Here is a 20,710-nt window from a genome sequence, read left to right as displayed (position 1 = left end):
TGAAATGTTTTCCTCAAAAAACAATTTCTTTACAACTGAAGAAAAAAAGACATGAACATCTTGGATGACAAGGGGTGAGTACATTATCTGCAAATTTTTGTTCTGGAAGTGGACTACTCCTTTAACATGTAATGGAAATATATTACTCTTGTATTACTTTTGTACCAGAATAACGTACATCTTTTATATTCCATTTGCTGACAAATTTAAATAAAACAACTAAATGATAAAAAAATAAGTAATACAACCAGATTAACCAGAAAAATAATAATTATTTATTAATAATATTAATTTCTTATATTCACACAATGTTTATTCCATGTATTAATTTTATCAGTAAACCTAATTTTCATTTGATTAAAAATAAATAAATGTTTAATGCTTTCATTTGATTATCAGAAAAATTGAAACACACAAGAATGTCTGAAAAAAAGAAAGAAAATGAATGTAGGGCTATATTGTTCACAATGTTGAAATGGAGAGTTTTTTAACTGAAATAAATGTTTTTATTACACACAGAGTAAAGTACCAAAAAAACGTACTGTTGAGTACCACACTGAAATTCAAGTACCGTACCAGTTAAAATGTGAACTGTACCCAACCCTACTATTTATTGATATACATTTATTTTTATGCATCGATTTAATCTATTGATTTAATTTTTGGTTTTTGTTCATTTGTTATGTTTAGAATTTATTGATGTTTATTCATCATTTTATATATTTATTTTTATTCTGAGGCCAGAAATAATGAGAAATTATTCCAAATGCAACCACAAGTTTTTTACTAAAAAAAAAAAAAATATATATATATATATATATATAAAATGGAACTTGTTCATTTTAAAATTTTGCAATTGCATAAAAGCGGCTAATATAGACATATAGTTATAAAGCAGTATGTAATGCAGTCTCGGCCTGTTGCGTAGTTTGTTCGTGTTTTCCAAGCATGAGAGCATGTCACACAACAGGTCCATGCTGGCATGTCCCAAATTTGGCTCGCTTCTACCAAGCAACTCTCGCCAAAATACTGTAGAGTTGGACGCACAACCTTTGACGTCAATATGGGAACCGTTCTCCTCCCTTTGAAAAGCTTATTTATTTTTAATCCTAAATATGCTCGATTGCAAGTTTAGTTTCATATAGCATAGATATTTTTTCTCACACTGTTTTCTCTATCAGAGCAACCCCGCGACCCATTTCGGGTTGCGATATGACCCTCCAATTAAGAAGCACTGATGCGAATGATTTTAATCCAGAATGAAATAACAAATCATAACGCAATTACAAAAAACGGCTATATCGTTCCAGTGTCATATTGTTTTTCTCCTCTGTGTTGAGATGTCTTAACTAGAATTCGATTTGTTATTTTAATAGGCTCGCAGTGAGTTACTTCTCCACGCTCCCAGGAGCCCACAGGCACTGTTAGTAATTATCAAGCCATATTGACGCTCTCTGTGGGGCAGACTGACGTTCATTGCAGACAGATTGAGTTTATGTATCTGTGCCTGCCTGTAGCCGCAGGATAGGCTAGGTTAGGGCACAAGACTGTTTCGTAGTGTCTTTCTTTGAGAGGAGAGCCGAGAAAGGGAGGGCAAGGGAGAAGAACGTGCGCCATGGGACTCTCTTTAGTGTCGGAAGAGGCATACAGTACGTGAAGGTATTTTTAAACGAATCTATTTTTTTCGCCTCCTCCCTTTTGGGTTCCCGTGATCTTCAGTATCTTTTCAAGGTCCACGTGTTAAATGTGAACCTTAATTCTGCATAGTTGATGGACGCTACAGATGTGCCTGGTGGGTGGGAGTTTTATGGTAGGCCATAACCCCCCACAGCAGGTGCTGTGCAAGAATGAGGCAGTGAGCGGTACAAGCACTCGGTCATTGGCTTATTACTGTTACTGAGGTGTCTGTCTGTGCCAGGAGAATGTGTGTGTGTGTGTGTGTGTGTGTGTTTGTCAGTGTTGGAGAAGGAAAGCACAAACTTATTGTGTGCTTGTTCCCTTGTGTAGCTCGTAAGAAGCTGGAGCAGGTGGAGAATGGCGGATGTGATCGAGAGGGCAGCAGCATGGGCAGCCGCTCCAGTTCTTCAGGTACATCCATTTAACACTTTATTAGAGATGTTGAAAGTGACACGCACTCAGTCATTTTTATCTTTTCTTTATGAGGCCTATATATTATGAAAGTATTCATAATGCCTTATACAACAGTTCACCCTTGCTGATTTTTAGACCTCTTGCTCATGTGATGCTTAATTGCAAGACACGTTGTTATCCATATCTTTTCATAAATAGTTGAAAGCGCAGTTATTATATGTTATAATAATTACCTATTCAAGCACCTTTAAAAACCATAATCCATTGAAATGCATAATGAACACATGAAATTGGGTCTTTTAATACATTATACTTTGAAAGGGCTAACTATGAATAAGTTATTATGTAAGTTATTATAAAGGTCCATGTATATTCAAATAGAAAAGTGTTATTTTAAACTGTAATAATATTTCATAATATTACTATTTTTTACTGTTTATGAGAAAATGCAGTTTTGGTGAGCGCTGAAAACTTGTGTGTGTGTATACACTATAAGTCAAAAGTTTTTGAACAGTAAGTAATTTTAATGCTTTTTTTTTTTTTTAAGTCCCTTCTGCTCACCAAGCCTGCATATATTTGATTCAAAGTTTTTGAAATATTTTTACTATTTAAAATAACTGTTTTCTATTTGAATATATTTTAAAATGTAATTTAATCCTGTGATTTTAAAGCTGAATTTTTAGCATCATTACTCCAGTCACATGATCCTTCAGAAATCATTCTAATATTCTGATTTGCTGCTCAAAAAACATTTATTACTATTATTATAATGTTAAAAACAGCTTTTTTTCAGGTTTCTTTGATGAATAGAAAGTTTAGAAGAACCGCATTTATCTGAAATTGAAATCTTTTGTAACATTATAAATGTCTTTATCATCGGTTTTGATCAATTTAAAGCATTCTTTCTAAATGAAAAAGTAATTTTTATAATTTCTCTCCTACCGAAAATTATACTGACTTCAAGCTTCTGAATAATATTTTGAATAATATTACAAAAGCATTTTATTTCATATAAGTGCTGATCTTTGGATCTTTCTAATCATCAAAGAATTCTGACAAAAAAAATTGCACTCAACTGTTTTAAATATCGATAATAATAGTAATGTTTCTTGAACAGCAAATCAGCGTATTGGAATGATTTCTAAAGGATCATGTGACGGGAGTCATGATGCTAAAAATTCAGCTTTAAAATCACAGAATAAATTATATTTTAAAATATATTCAGATTGAAAACAGTTATTTTAAATACTAAAAATATTTCTAAATTATACTGTTTTTGCTGTACTTTGGATCAAATAAATGCAAGCCTGGTGAGCAGAAGAGAATTAGAAAACATTAAAAATCTTACTTGTCAAAAACTTTTGACTGGTAGTCTATATATATGAAATATGTATGTATATAATGTTTCTGGTTTAGTACAGATTAAGTTACATTAACATCATTTCACTGTCTGAATCTGAGAAGCCAAAAAGCAAAAGTAAAACGTACAGTAACATACTTACAATGGATATGTTAAGTTCTATCCAGTCTTTCTATAGAAAAGTAGTCCCACTTTATAAAGGACTTTAAAAAAGTATAAAACTAAAATACTGTCAGGTTTTACCTAAAAAATCATGTAAATGCTTTAACACAAATCTAATCTTATTATTTATGCATTTAAACCCTCTGGAATGCTGACCTGGTTTACTTTCTTGCAAGTGTGTTACTGTAACCTGCAATTTTTGAGACTAAGACATGAGTCAAAATTAATTTCTGTGGCGATCATTGTTACCAGCAGCGTTTGCGTCATGAATCCTAACTTGTATTAAACCCAGAACATTCTGCCGAACTTAGTGCCGTGTTTCCTTTCTGTGTTGTTTGAAATATTGCTCTTATAGTGTGACTGTAGCTACACAATCTCTCATTTTCAGGCTCTCTAAACGCACGGGGCAGCAGTATGGATGATCGCTCTCCAGAGAATCAGTCCGGTTCGTCGGTGGTAGTAGTGGACAGTTTCCCCGAAGTGGACAAAGCTGTGCTAGTGGAGCGCATCGTGCGGCTACAGAAGGCACATGCTCGTAAAAACGAGAAGATTGAATTCATGGAGGACCACATTAAACAGTTGGTGGAGGAGATCAGGAAAAAGACAAAGTGAGTGAGAGTGAAACAGACAGAGTGGAAGGTAAAAGACGATGGAGAAAATCTCCTTTGCTTCCCTCCCAAAGCTTAATTTGACATTTACAAATGAGCTTGAAGCTGCCCGGCTGACATTGATATATATATTTTCTTATATATCCAAAGTAGCGATGAAGAACACCAATAGAAACCACAAGTTTAATAGAAAATTAATAATGTAGAAGGATACAGTGGCACCAGAAAGCATTTGGATGCGTATGCCACACTGAAAAATGCATAGGTGTCTAATAAAATACCAGTGTTGCGTTTATTTTTAAATGAATATAGCAGAAACTTGCCTTCATGAAAATACTGAAATAGACAAAAACATAAATTAAAACACAAGTTTGGCCATATAGTGTGTTTAATATCTACCACTGTGATATTCAGACAGTTGTAATAGAGTAGTTCACCCAAAAATTAAAAGTGCTGTCATTAATTATTTACCCTAATGTCGTTCCAAACCCGTAAGACCTTCGTTCATCTTCGGAACACGAATTAAGATATTTTTGATAAAATCCAAAAGCTTTCTGACCCTGCATAGACAGCAACTAACATGTTCAAGGCCCTGAAAGGACATCTGTGGTTAAAATATAATTTTATAAAGCTGTGCTTTAAGTGTCCAAATATTTTTCATTGCCACACTAGAGTAGCTCTGGGCTCATGGTTTGGAAAATTTCTCAGTGCCGCCCCTGCTTTCCGTCTGGTTGATATTGGCTGGTCATTGTTCTTCTCTTGCATCCTCTCTTTCTCTTATTTTTCTCCTTATTTGTCTTTTGTTGGTTTTTTTCCCCTTTATTTATTTGTCTGAAGCTTCCTGACCAAGGATTGTATCTTGTCTGACTTTCATTACAAAAGGAAATCTGGCAGACGTTCATCTTTTTCTTTCACACGCACACTGAGCTAACCTATGCTTCTGACAGAGAGGTCTTGGCAGTGATATTTATAGCTGTCGGTTCTTGCGAGAGTGATGCGTCACCGAGATTGCTAATGATGCCTGATACATATTCATACGCACATTCATGCATGAGGAATCAGGCAGTGGATGCCCATTTCACCACTTAAAAAAAACATCTTTGTGCTTGGTCTTATAGAACAGGAGCACTTTGTTTTTGTCTTTGGATGAGATAAATAATTTAACATGCTGCAGAATGCTGCAACTTGGGTTGCCGCCACCGCTCTGGACAGAAATGCCAATTCTGTCCCTTTCCTATCACTTGAGTAATGATAGGCCTTGAATCGGTCCACCTGCAGTAACCCACATTCATTAGTTCCAATCAAAGACACATCTCATTGAGGTCAGGCTTAATTTAGCCTCCTTAGCTGATCTTTAGCCATTACGTGCCGCTGAGCTTCCTCATTGAGTCAAAATTTGCCAAGCAGTGGAATGTTTCCCAGTGTTTATCGACTGAGTGATTCTTTGACACACGGGAAGGTTAGATCTAGCCGCTATATCATTCAAGGCTCAGTGGAAATTGATTACAGCATAAAACTGAGCTTGATTTAATAACGTTTCCTTGATTTAACAGCGTGACTACACCTACCTGAGGATTTCCATTTATCTCTAAAGAGATAAACCTAAGTATACTCACTGCGCCTCTCATCAAGGGCGGTTGGAGGAAATCGCTGATGTTCTAGAATTGATACCAAGTGCTGTCGGATTTGCATGTGATTAATTTTTATTGAGTTGCTGCATAAATCATTGCTATATTTAACTTGAACTTGAGCATGAGCAAATCCAATGACTTGGTTTGCAGAGGTGTGCTATTACTTTTTGAGATTTTTGTCCAGAGGATGATGAAATGTGTGGGAAAAAATTGAATGTTCAGATTCTGAACTCTGCTGTGCCAACCAGAGAAGCCAGAATATCATCGAAAGAGGTGAACTCCAACATTGTGGTAGTTTTGCACAGACAGGCACCATTTTCAGAAACTTTAATAATGTAGTTGTGTATGAAATGCTATTTGACTGCAAAGGGTTGGAACTGGTATGGGTATTTTTTTGACCCATGTATGTGACCCTGGACCATAAAACCAGTCATAAGGGTCAATTTTTTGAAATTGAGGTTTATACATCATCTGAAAGCAGAATAAACAAGCTTTTCATTGATGTGTGGTTGTTAGGAAAGGACAATATTTGGCCGAGATACAGTCTGGAATCTGAGGGTGCATGTTGAGAAAAATATACCCGTGCTACTTGCGACTGGTTTTGTGGTCCAGGGTCACATCTATGTTTTGATTGATTGAAACAGGGATTTGCTGTCTAGATTTATCTTTGATATGAGCTTTGATTTGATGAGATCTTTGATATGAGCTCTCATCTTTACTCGTGCTTCAGCTGCTGAGCTAGAAATTCGCAATCTTTATAAAATAAACATAAAGATTCACATTTTGTCTTTTGATTTCTCACATATACGTGCAGACTGTCAAATCACGACTGTCGCTATTGCTATGGCTTGTATTTGTTTTTCTACACTCTACTGGTGTTCCTGCTGTCTGTCTTTGACTTTTTCAGCCTCTAGGCTGTGAGAATCAGGCCATGCCACTGCGCTTAAGCTGAAACTGAGCTCTTTTATACAAATAGGTCTACAAATCAAAATCAAATGTCAGAATGGTGTCAGAGCTGTGGCACATAGAAAAGTACATCTGTTGTCCAGCCTGGGTCATGTCCTGATCCAATTCCCACTCTCTTACCTTCAAGTTTACTGTCAGTTCTCCGCTGTCCTATATGGGCCATTCTATAGAATTGGTGCAAACTGCTGTCCCACAAACAAAAAACACATTTAAAAAGCATTTAAGTATACAAATCTTAGATTTAGATTTACTAAGATCCTTCTGTTATCCATTGAAACCCACAATAATATTTAAAATATCAGTAAGAGCTTAATATATATATATATATAAAATCATAATTTATTGGGTACTTTTAGTTGAGAGGTAGCTGTCCCAAACCCTAATCCCTAAATTTCAACTTATGAAAATGATACTGAAATAGTTTTAGCATTTTATTCCATTGTTGTTTTTTATTTTATATTTTCTTTGTTAATTTTGAAACTTTATGTAAAAAAACGTGTCCCGCATTTTCATGTCACTACCGAAACAGTTCATGTTTTTATGTCCATTGGCTGAGACTGATTTTAACTACACCCCTGCATTTTTATGTATCTCTTTCTCATGTGAGTAGATCCCATCATTTTAAGGTAAATATGTTTTAAAAAAATCTGTGTGTAACTTTAAGAAACGTCACTACCAAACACCATTTTTCTGTAATTAAACACGCTTTTTTGGGAGTTATTCCATAACATTTAGTTTTTATGTGTGTACAACTGCTTAGAACTGTGCTAGCTAACCATGTGCTGATTAGCATCTTTGAGCTAGGTTCAAAAGTATCTAAAAATGTCACTACAGAAACAGTCACGACCAAAACGTTTGGTGAAGTTTCGGTAGTGACATTTTTGTTTTTTGGGGTGTTATCTCCTAAATTTGTCACTATCGTAAGAGTCACGACCGAAACATGTCATCATTGTTTCGGTAGTGACAAAAGGAAACACGTAATCCTTTATTTGTGTTAAATAAACAATTTTAGTACAGTTATGCAAATGTTTAGTATTTTAGTTATTATTGTTATTATTAGTGTTTTAGTATGTGGGTTAAAATTCTGTAATGTAATGTGGTCACTACCAAAACATTTCTGTCACTAGTGAAAATATGCAGTTATAAAACATAGGGATGTTTTATCAAAAATAAAGTATATTGAATTATCAGCTAAGATGTTATGATAGTTTTTGGTTCAGTTTATACTCAAACTAATGAATGCTTAAGTTTTAAATCAGTATGATCAACTTTATGCCTTTTACAAAGAAAAATACAGCAAATCTCATAAATCACACTTGTAATATTGCTAAAATTGTAAATGTTACTGATTTACCTCTGAAAACCTTTTAATAAAGTAGAAAAATATATATTTACAAGGTAGATCTAAGCAAAATCTTAATAGGTCAATATAACCCTTTTTATTAAATTATATATTACTGTGTTTCGGTAGTAACAAATTTGGGGAACAATATGAGAACTAACTGCACAATTACTAGAAATGTATACTTTTGATATTATACAGTTTGCATACATACAAAATTTGTGGAAAAAAGAATCAAGATGTTTCCAACTCTGACTTTGAGCCAATTCTGTATGGTCCATATAGAAAAATCAATGGTGTAAGTGGATTACTGCAAAATTGTACTAGAAAAAGTGTATAGGTGTGCGTGCATGTTTAGTTAGATGCAGCTTTTTAATTTCTTTGTGTTTCATTTTGTTAAATACTACCATTAAGGAGCTGGGGTCCACTTGGACCCCATATTAGCAAAAGGTAAGTTATTCGTTTTTACATTTTCATTCTTTTATGTGTGTTTCAATGTGTATGTATATGTGTGGGTGTTCGTCTTTTATTATGTAGCCACTGCACATCAGAGACTTCTGCAAAGCATATATGAATTTTCCCTGCTTTCATTCCTGTCACTCTGATAAATAACCTCTTTTAGACATTTTGAGTCACCAGTATGGAAAAACAACTCTTTTTAAAAGTTTGTTTGATAGATGCCCCAGTGTATTCATTTCAGATTCAGACAGTGAAATGCGAGTGAATTCATCAATTCAGAAAGCACTTTTCTTGTTCTCAGGCGGAGACCTGTAGCCTCACATCCTCTAATGTCTTTGTCTCGAGCATTGGTCTGAAGAAACCATTAGAATCAGATTCTGTCTTTATTTGGGCCATGCGTCACTGCAGAGAAAATAGATTTGAAATAGCAGTGGCTAAAGAGAGAGCTCTCTCGGAGACTAAAAGATCACTTCATCACTACATTATCCTTTATAGAAAACCACACAGGTTTTTTTCTTTCTTTCTCCCTTTTTTATTCCAGCATATTAAATTGACAACAACAGTGATGGAGATAATTACTTTAGATTTCCATCTGTGGTTCAAATTGAAGCACTTAAAGCTGAATTATGGTTTTATAACTTATTTTAAGATCTCTAAAATGCGCTGTAAAGTGTGTTCCCCATGTTTAAACAGCAATTATGATTATATCAATTAGGAATTAATGTTTTGGTTGCGATTTTAACTAGGAAATGGTAACTCAAATGTATCGTTGTTATTATAGCATTAGAATTTTATATGTACTCATAATTCATTTTTTTTTCCAAATTCTTTTATTTTTCTAAGCTTTGTTTTTACTCAGGTAAAGTTACATATAACATTTTACATAAGGACTTTTAAGTAAGACCATACTATGACTTTCATTTTAATTTGATTAATTAAATATATATATATATATATAAATATTTAATTAGTCAAATTAAAATGAAAGTCATAGTATGGTCTGGTATATATATATATATATATATATATATATATATATATATATATATATATATATATATATATATATATATATATATATATATATATGTATGTATGTATATATGTATATATGTATATATATTTATTATTTATTTATTTTTATTATTTTTTTTTTTTTATGAAAAGCGTTTAACCAAAAAAACCTTTCAGTCTTAAATCATAATAAATATTCCTGTCCCTTATCTACTTTTAGAAGATGACCACTATATTCATTTACTAATTAAACAGGCTAATAGATTTTTTTTTTTTTCCAAGAAGTACTCCTGCAAAAGTGACAATGACATGAAAAGCTTTTTCAATTAAACGAGTGTCATGTTAAATAGAATTTATGAGACGGGCTTGCTGAGATTTAGCTGTTCAAAGCCTTCTAATCTGTTATTTGTGAAACTCATTTATCTTCTTGAGTGAAAGAAAGGGGAAAGAGAGAGACACTGATGAGATGGATACAGTTTATAGGGTCTTAAAGTCTGCTGACTTTCCTTGCTCTGTCCCTGGTTTTGTTAGTAACATCACCTTTTGCCTCCTTGCTCAGGATTATAGTTTGACAATGGCATTTATGGCTTGAGATTTGCTGTGTGTGCATGTACATGCTGTTCAGAGCACAATGTAATTAAAGCTCTGTGTGTTTCCTGCAGGATTATCCAAAGTTACGTGCTCAGAGAAGAGTCTGGAGCTTTGTCTTCAGAAGCCTCGGATTTTAACAAAGCCAACCTGAGCCGGAGGGGAGGTATCATGGCATCGTTGTACACCTCCCACCCCGCCGACAGCGGCCTCACTCTCGACCTCTCACTGGAAATCAACCGCAAACTCCAAGCAGTGCTAGAAGACACCCTGCTCAAAAACATCACACTGAAGGTATAAGTCACCATCCACATCCACACCATCCACCCTAAGTAATTAAAATGAGAGATTTGTGGCTTGTTGATAATGATAATAAGCTCTGGACATTTTTACTTTGGATTAATCTAACAGTATATTATGGCATAAGCCTGATTTGGACAGTAATTATTTGTCATGAGCATATAAGTGATTTTCAGCATTTACAAGGGTTAGTCTGTGATTTTATTGCCATCTCCCACCACCTGCATAAAAATCCCCAGATGAATTACCTACTGTTTTTTGACAAACACCAAGGTAGTGTGGTAATTTAATTGCTGTCCGAATTTACATATACGGAGTTTACAAGAACAAATCTCAAATTTCAAAATTCTGTGTTTAAATCCTTTTTGACCACTTCGCTGTCATTTGCAGGCATATTTAAATTTTATTTTATTAAAAAAAACAAAAAAAAAAACATGAACTGCTGGAAGGTATTTACAAGAACAATATTTAAATTGGGAGCTACGAAAGAGAAGAAAAGCATTTAAACATATGAAGTGGGTCATGGCAGAAACAGATGCAATACAGTTTTACAATATTATAATACAGTTATATACATAAAAATATGAAGCAGTTTACCTTATGTGAATAAGAGGTTGCATTAACCCATTTCTGCAAATGTTTTTAATGACATCCATCATTTTAAGAGATAAAGTGCAAGCATATGACATTTTATTTACAGCAGACAATTATGCGACTGGCCAAGTGAGCAGTGCATTCCTGGGTTCACAGGATCTCAGGACTCGCTTCTCCGCTGTGAATAAATCGGCGAGTTTTATTACTGTAGTGTCATGTAAATTTACACTACTAGTCAAAAGTTTTTGACCAGCAAGATTTCTGATTTGCAGAAGTCTCTTCTGCAAGCCTGCATTAATTTGATCCAAAGTACATCAAAACAGTAAAAATGTTGAAATTTTTTACTGTTTAAAATAACTGTTGTCTATTTGAATATATTTTAAAATGTAATTTATTTCTGTAATCAAAGCTAATTTTTAGTATCTTTACTCTGGAGTTAGTATGTTTTTTGAGAAAGAAATTATAGAAATTAAAACTTTCATTTAGCAAGGATGCTTTAAATTGATCGAAAGTGAAAAGTAAAAACTTTTGACTGGTAGTGTATTTTTACAGGCATCCACATGAGAAACAGTCTCCATCCAAGTACGCTGTAGTTTCATCTACTACACAAACTCAAGTGTTTTCAGCATCTGCAGTCACAAAATATGAGGACAGTCCATGTAAACTTCATCTCCGGAGCTGCCTAATAGTCACTTCATGAACAATCAGCATTTTATTTGAGAAAAAAACTGAAACAGAAAGATCTTAACAACAAACTGTCAAAACAAAAGTTTGGTTTAACTTGAATAAATTATTACATAAATTTAAAATATATATAAAAATCACTGTCCAGGCAGCTGTCTGTCAACACAGCGAATTTGCATGGTCAACATTGAATACAAGCATTGCCATTACACATGGCGTTGACCTTAAAAGTTGATTTATGTGGATTTATGGCTACACAAAACAAGTTGCGATCCCAATATTAAAATTCTATAAACCAGTAATTATTTTCATGTTACAGCCAATATTAAAATGTCATAATATTTTGTCTAACTAAATTTGAAATTAAACACTTTAATCAAAAATCAGTCTTTCTAAATGCTATAAGTGGATTTAGTGCAAGCCTGTTAATATGTCCCACTCAAATCTCCTGATTCAACAGGAAGTATGTTAATACTAAAGAGAAAATTGCAAGTAATTTCACAGGGACTTTATGTCCTTTCAAAGCATGCATTTATTGCAATTGCAACAGTGTGACCATATATAGCCAAACTAGGTGTTGAAATATTTATATTAGTATTGAGTTCCACAATGGCATCCACTGATGTAATTGAAATTGTTAAACTAAGCTTCTGCGTAACTACATTCCTAGTGATGCTATCGGAAGAAAGCAAATTCGTTGGTGATAGATGACTGTTGAGTAAGTGGGCAAATTCCCATGCCGCCAGTGACCAGTTCTCGGTTATACAGCCGCATCCAGGTCACAACAGGGACAGCAGCTTTCCTGTTTGAGGGAGCACATCAGCGGGGAGATCAGAAAAAATTAATAAAGTATGTTTTGAGGACAGTGCGCAAGGGGAACGCAGAGCTCCATTCAAAGCACAATGGCAGGATTACGGTCTTAGTGTGAGATGAGCAGGAAATCAGACCGTTTCGAAGCAAAACAGCCTGAAATTGCCTGATTATCCTAGCTTACGGGCTCGCTTCTCTCAGATGTGCCTCTTTGCTGAATGGGAGTGAAAATAATAGCATTAGTCCTCACAGCTGTCTGATTTGTTTCTCTCGCTACAGGAGAATCTCCAAACGCTGGGTTCAGAGATCGAACGACTAATCAAACAGCAAAGGGTGCCAGACGACACGGCCGGAAGGAAGTGAAATCAGTCGACGGGAAGGATGTTACAATAAATAGCACACGCTGTACGACTGAGCCCGTTACGAAACTATTTACTCCGTTTGGGATCAAAACTGTGCTCTTTTCATCAAGTTTTTATACACTGGAGGCACAGTTCAAAATAAGGACTGAGCTACGCTAATGATACTTACAAATGACTGGAAAGCAAAGAGATTACCAAGAGCCTCCGCTCATTTTTTTTTCACAACGTGCCCGACTGTCCTCTTATCGCCATCCCCCCGTAACCGTGCCTGGATGATTTGGTTCGTCAGGTTCAGAGAACTGCAGTCCTAAATCCAACAGCGTGGTTTATGAAGTTGGTTAGATGAATGGCTGTTCTCATAAATGTGACCCCACGCTCTTATGAAGAACAAAACGCGCCAGACTAATGGAGACCCACGGATTCTGCAGCTCTTTAGAAGCTTTCAGAGGCTTTTCCTCTATTCACAGCATCGCAGGTTAATGGCCGCTCCTCGTCGCTCTTATTTTCCCCATCATGCAAACGTGCCAATTAATGAATGTATTATGTAATGAGAAGGGCCCTTGCGTCTAATCCCACTCGCTGTGACCCAGGAGCGTGGGCAACATTCCCCGTTCGGGCTGCTGCTAGGTTACCGCTACACCCGAATACCATTATCTCCCGCGAAGCACTTAGGCAAGAAGGGCCATGCCAAAAAACACAGTCTCATTATGAAGTTAAACACATTAATCAGAATGAATAACTACATCTCAGAAATTTTGATACATCTAGGGCTAGTCTTAAGGGAGCTTGCGGTTCTGGATTAAGTTGTAATTAAATATTATTGTTATTTTTTCCTTCTCCCCGTTCTTTTCTGCCTCTGTTTATGTTTTCTGTAGAAACAACCTTGTAATTATTTTTATGTTCCAGCTTTTTTAGTTAATGACGATCTGATGCTGCTTTTGAAGAGCCCGTTGCTCCCCAAAGAAACCCTGTGAAATGAAGGAGACATTGTAAATATTAAGGGCAAAAGTGCAATTTTAACCCCCCTTTTTGTTTGTTCTTTGACTAAGCCGTAATCGCCCCCGGCCAGCGTCCCATCTGAGACTCCAGCAAAATATCCGTGGTGATGTAACCATATGGTACACAACATTGTGCAGAGTTGAATCCATTCCAGCCAAATTGCGACTGCTGCTCTGCTTCGCCTTCCGTCCCTTCTTGCAGGGGTGCACGATGAAGAATTGCCCCGTCGGATGCTGCTGATGAATTTTTTAGGTTCGCCTTTAGAGCAGATGATTGGCAGATCTCAGTCGGTTTACCAACCATTTTAGTGCCATGCTCAGTCTTCTGAGTTTTCACACACTATTGAAAGTAAAATCTTGCCCATACACTGTGATGAAGGGTTTATAATAACTTGACATACTGCACTATAAGCTTGTCAAGGTCATATCAGATGTTCTAACACTGAGCGCCTGTGCTGTAGCTCTCAGTGCTCCCAAAAACCCAAACACATTGCAGGCATTCCGGAAAACGCTGGACGAAGGAAATTATGCAATGCTAGCAGAAAAAATAAGCATTTACACAGAGCCCTTAATAGTGAAATGAAGACTCTATAATCTGTCAATTAATTTATCAGTGTACTTTACATTCATAATTTATTTAATGTCTCAAAATACAAGATCTCTTGAAGTATGTATGTGTTTGTGAATGGTGAAAAGAAAAAAAAGTCATGTGTTGATTCTGTTCCTGGTCTGTCCTTTGTGCTCTGCTTGATTGTATAGTAAGTGAAACTGTGATTATAAATTTGTAGATATATTGTACAATGGTCCAGTGTTTTTAAACTTCTGGAGTCTACTGTATATATGAAGTTTAAAGGGGATTAAAATGAAAATATTATAATCGGAAGTCATTTTCATTTGTGTTAAACCTTTACTCTGTTTTCTGTATTTAAAGAAAAAAGTATCTGGCTTTTTCTTCACGTAAAAGAGGGCGCAGCCATTTATAAATTTAATGAGTTTGGCTTCTTTGTCCAGCTGTTTTTAGCTGTACAAAACAGCTTGTTTTGTTGTTTGATATTGCAAATTTGCGTGTTTTACCATATTATTTTAATGTATTGTCTCAATTATGAACACACTGGTTTGTAATGCAAACAGGTTTACCATTTACTGCATGTTGTTATTCTCTTCATGTTGTTATTTACTTCATGTTGTTATTCCCCTTATTTCCTGCGGCTAACCGAAAGTCTCACACATAGACTTACTTCCACGTTGAAGAAAGACCGATTTCAGCCACAGCTTTAGCATCTTTTTATACTGGAGGGGCGGGACGCTTCAGATTCTAGAAAGCATTTGATTGGACCGAAAGTTTGATGGGAAGCTGAAGTGCAGGCTGATGTCATCAGAATCGTTTATTCATGTTGGCAGAAGTGGGAGACTAAGTTTTGAATGCTTATATATTGTAAATGTGAATTTTGTCACTGTTTTGAAACACTTACTTACAGATAACCTCAAGGCTAACGTATTCATACTAAAAGCCAAAAAACTTCCATTTTAATTTCATGGGGACTTTAACACTGCTGTTGCAGGTTGTTTTTCACGAGTTGAAAGGACCCCAATAAAGTTGGAATGTAAATTTTACCAGGGGAACCCCACCAAAAACGTGTATTTTACCCCCCAAAAGTGATTTTTACCGAGGGACCCCTCATCAAAATGGGATTGGGCTAGTTTTGAATAGCAGTTGGGCAGGTTTTGTTGTGAAAACCTGGCAACCCTGATTATTAGATCGTTTTCCAAGGCTAGGTGATATATTAAACCCATTTAAAAATCATAAAGCATAATGCTATTGTGAATTCACAAACGCTAAGATTAAATTAAATAAATATATGTGATGCAGGTTTAATATATGCGCTTTAAATTATTTTAAAGTCTGCTGTTCTATTTTTACTGCCTAAAATGTATTGTAATTATCTGATTACTCGATTAATCATCAGAATAGCCGACCAGTTACTCGCCCTAATAATATATTTATACATATATATATACACTTTTATATTACTTATATATTTTAATTTGTATATATATATATATATATATATATATTGCCATTTGTATATATATTTATATATATATATATATAAATATATATACATATGTGTGTGTGTGTGTGTGTGTGTGTGTGTTTTATATCATTTATAGATGTTTTTATAAAATCTATATATAAATAAAGCAAAATTCTGGTTTCATGTATAACAACAGTGAATGATATACGAGGGTTGTCTTCTCCTCTCTAATAAAATAAAACCCTGTTTATTTTTGCCTCCGTAACTATTCACAATTAAATGGTTAGTTGCATTTTATTACTCCATTCAGTCCTGCATTTCCCTTCTGTCTGCAGCCCTGTCAAAGCTGCTGCCCATTTTTAATGACTTACAAGGTGACTTATGGGTCAGTGGTCACTCATTGGGTGTGTGAGTGCACAAACCACGTGTCTTCCCCGACCAATTTCACCTGCGTTGCTGTAGGTAACATTATGTAACAGTAGCAGCTGATGTCTAAAACCAACAGTTTCTGTGTACTGGGCCTTGACTTTTCAATCCTCTTTTGCACAAAACACACAGAAACAGAAAAAAAGAAACCCACACAGTGTGCTCATATTGGGCAGGTCAAATAAAAGAAAAGCTCTCTGAATTTTATTACAAGACTGGTAGCAAAAATAATAATATACACTTTTTTTTTTTTCTTCGAATGCATATTGCATTTCAAGCAACTGATATTTTTAGGCAAGCTGCCATAGGACATTGAGTACTGGGGCCTCACTTTTGAAAAGTAATTTAGGTGGTGCATTTCCTGTTAGCTTCGTTCTGCACTAATAATAGATGTATTTACATAAATGGCTGAATGTGTTTATCAAACAAAAGCTCTGTCTACATGTGAAATGTGCACAAGTTTTTGCCATCTGAAGAAACCTCCTACATGTACAGCAGTATCATTTTGCAAACAGCTTCGACTTTCAAAACTTCTCTACTCCTCTGTATTTTATACTCATTGGACACTTGCACCCTGCTTGCTTTAAATTCATCTCACCTGTGTGGCATTTCAGAGTCTGCTGGAGGTGTTGAGAGATGGCAGGTTAAAACATTCTGTACATGGCAAAGAGCCATTGCGTAAACTCAGATCAGTGCCTATTTTTAGCTTTTCGAGATAACGTGCTTCGACACTCATATCAACCTTGGAGACCCCCAGAGAATTCATGAGCCTTGTTCAGTGCTTTCGACTATCTGCAAGGTCTTGTCGTGAGCAACAGGAACATTTGTGAGTTGTCTACCCACATTTTGCAAACATAAATCTACATAAACAAGGTCAGAAATGAACTTTTACATTAAGGGGCAATATTTGCCCACGGAATTGATTTCCAGGGGCATTTTTCATCTTGTTATTATAAAACCATACTATGTTGTATTTAATCTCAAATACTTAAATTTACCCAGTTACTTTAACCAATATGCCAATTTAAAAAAGGTGCCAATGACTGTTTAAATTTGTATCTAAATTATACATGTAAAAAGCAGGAGCTCATAGGGCTGCGATATTATGACAATCATAATTTCGTAGATTGTTGTTTATATTGTAATGATGATTATTAATATCAAAATAAAAAAAAACAATATAAAATGTTTTTGTGTCGTTTTGGGCACGTCACATTCTGGCTTTACAGACAAACATGGGTCCATGACATTAGCCAAGTCTACCACAATTTATCCAAAAACTCCTATTATAATCACTGACGCTACGAAATTAATCTTTTATTTACAACAGCTCAGGTGTTTGCGGCGCTGACCAATCTACACGCCTCTGATTGGCGTGTTTTCAGAGCTGACTAATCTAAGTGCTTATGATTGGCCAATGCCTAATTCCTAAATTCAACAGAAATGCGTTTGATTGGTTATATTTTGTGCAGGGTTATATATATATAACCTGCACAAAACAGCACGTAAAAGCATTCTGATACAGTGTGAGCCAATGTAAATATAGCCTAATTCTGCGAATTGACACTTTTCATTCATTTTCACATATAATTTTAATCGCGAAAACCGTAATACGTTGTTTAAGGACATTTTTGCCTTTGTCTTGAATTTATGGGTCATTTTTGTTCATTTTGGTGGCATTTTTGCACATAAACATCAGATTCAGATTCTTATTTTTTGGAAAGTATAATTTTTCTAATAAAATGCCTTCATCTTATTGATCATTAAAAAAGCACGAAACATATTTTGTGCCATACAAAATATCTTGTAACATATCCCTCATGCCAGGTCATTTTAAATTGCATCAAATTTGAACGAAAATTACGTTTTGTTTACAAGCAGAAAATAATGCGAAATTAAAATTCAAACATTTAACATATCTTTACATGTATTAACTGAAATGATATTTTAATGAGAACACTAACAATGTTTTATTATTATTATGCGGTGCTTTGTTACTGAATGCTATTCACAACGTGATTTAGGTCACGTGGCATGTAAACAAATTCACCTATGCTTTTTTTTTTTTTTTTTTTTTTTTAAATGTAAGTACTTAATTGTAGCGTTACCTGTTGTGTAGTATGTATTTGAGTTATTTGAGTTATTTATCTCTCCAGTGGTTTTACAGGATTCCGGTGTTCATTCACGTTTATTCTATTATGTAGGTTTCCTTGCGGTTTTGTTTTATTTATTTAGTTTTTATGAAACGATTTAAGTCCTTCAATTGTTGTCAGGACGTGCATTTTCTTCATTGTGGTGACGAAACTTCCTGTAGTTTACTTGATGAGATTAACACTGAGATTAACACTGTTTAATGTCATAAACCTCATGTTGGCTCATGAAAAGGATTATCATAGTTTTCATCACACACTTCACAGTACACTAAGTGTGAGCACGGATATAGTGATCCGAAAGCGCCCTTCAGTAAAGGTGTTGAATGGAAACTACGACACTGGAATGAATGGAAGGCAGCCAGGCGTGCACAGGTATATATAAGTGAATGCTGTTCTCTCAACACCTCATAAGGCAATTACGTAGTATTAACCGTGTTGGCTAACTTGAGAGGGAAAAACAAGAGAGCGTTTTATCTCCACGATGTGCTCTTGGCAGCCATTGGCTGACATAAAACAACGTGTTTAAAGATCGTTGCCGCTCCAGACCAAGTGACCCTTAACTGAACCAAAGATGTGTAATGCCAGTCAAAGCTCAAAACACTTTTTGAACTTGCCCACCAACTGCTAATAATAGACAGCGTTTTTGAAGTAAGCAAATGTACCATTCACAGACCACAGTGAGCTAATCTTTTCTACTTAGGTCAATGTGCGTTTCAGTGCAATTCTCCTGATTTGAGCACAGCAGCATTTGAGCCTCCAAGCAATAAAAAGCAGGCCCACATTGGGCCATTACGTAAAGAGTCATCAGAGAATGATAAACTAAGAATACGCTTTCTGATTAATGAAGCAGATTCAATGCTGATAAAGAACCCAAAGCCCAATCACATGTGCGCCATTTGTTTCAACACAAGGGCCCTCATCTGTCACGTCTGTCCGGATACAAATTCCTGCCAAGCAAACGGTTACTAATAACAAGGTGACATGCAGCCAGGAGCGTATTCATGATGTGGGCAGTGTTGTTGTTGTGAAACGCTGCTCTGTTGTATTAGCACAGGTAATCACATTTAAATAAGGTTCATTAGCTGAAGCGATGCGGACATATTGCATTCAGCGACCCTGAGGCAGATTTAAATGCGAGAGGGCTCTCGGGACAGCTCAGAGCAGTAATGCATTTTAAAGCATCCAGCCTCTTGTAATTAATAGCACACAACTGTGAGTTCAAATGAAATTTATTCCCTAAAAGCTTGTTTTTCTCTCAAAGCAGAAGACATTTGACATTTGGTTATGTCTGATTGTTCTAGAAGAAATAAAATGACAAACAACAAAATAAGGCTTGAAACTTTGTGTTATTCATTAAACAAAGATCTTTTTTAAAATGAAGGAAAAGTGAAATGTGATTAGAATGTAATTTATTCCTGTCATGTCATTTTGATGCTCAAGTAACACTTCGTTTTATAATCAATGTTGAAAACAATTCTACTGCTTAATACTTTTGTGGAAACTGTGATATATTACAAGTTTGGGGCCATAGCATTCACAAGAAAACAGAAATTATCATTTTCAATGTCAAATAAACATTGTTTTTAAACTTTCTATTCATCATAAAATCCTGAAAAAAAGTATCATGGTTTCCAGAAAAAAATGAGAAGCAGCACAGCTGCTTTCAACATTGATAATGATGATTTTTCCATGCATATCAGCATATTAGAAGGATTTCTGAAGGATCATGTGACACTAAAGACTGCAATAATTGATGCTAAAAATTCAGCTTTGCAATACAGGAAAAAAAAATAGGTTTTAAAATATATTAAATTACAAAACAGCTATTTTAATTTGTAATAATATTTTACAGTTTTACTATGCAAATAAATGCAGCCTTAATGAACAGATAAGATTTCTTTTGGCTGCCAGTGTATATCAATCATATAATATGTAATGAAATGTGACCCTGGATCACCAAACCAATAGCAATAGCCAACAGTAACAATGTGTGGATCAAAATGATCAATTTTTCTTTCATGCCAAAAATCATTAGGATATTATGTTCCATGAAGATATTTTGCAAATTGCCAACTGTGGATATATCAAAACTTTATTTTTGATTAGTAATATGCATTGCTGAAAAC

General features: G+C 35.1%; 1 protein-coding gene and 1 long non-coding RNA gene across 2 annotated transcripts in view; both read left to right on the top strand.

The window, feature by feature from the left end:
• The window catches only part of ccdc186 (coiled-coil domain-containing protein 186), a 33,509-nt gene extending 18,663 nt beyond the window's left edge, over positions 1-14,846 (top strand). Inside the window, exons 13-16 of the mRNA XM_051123639.1 lie at positions 2,008-2,088; positions 4,002-4,221; positions 10,296-10,515; positions 12,889-14,846. Coding sequence (XP_050979596.1) covers positions 2,008-2,088; positions 4,002-4,221; positions 10,296-10,515; positions 12,889-12,972 — 605 coding nt within the window. The 3' untranslated portion in view covers positions 12,973-14,846. The remainder of the gene's footprint in view (positions 1-2,007; positions 2,089-4,001; positions 4,222-10,295; positions 10,516-12,888) is intronic.
• A 2,094-nt stretch (positions 14,847-16,940) lies between these two features.
• LOC127173718 (uncharacterized) overlaps positions 16,941-20,710 on the top strand; it is a 34,662-nt gene continuing 30,892 nt past the window's right edge. The window contains exon 1 of the long non-coding RNA XR_007828793.1: positions 16,941-17,257. This is a non-coding gene — a long non-coding RNA (uncharacterized LOC127173718). The remainder of the gene's footprint in view (positions 17,258-20,710) is intronic.

This window comes from Labeo rohita, chromosome 12 (assembly GCF_022985175.1).
Source record: "Labeo rohita strain BAU-BD-2019 chromosome 12, IGBB_LRoh.1.0, whole genome shotgun sequence".
In the NCBI taxonomy this organism is placed as follows: domain Eukaryota; kingdom Metazoa; phylum Chordata; class Actinopteri; order Cypriniformes; family Cyprinidae; genus Labeo; species Labeo rohita.
This window is presented reverse-complemented; position numbering and strand designations above follow the sequence as displayed.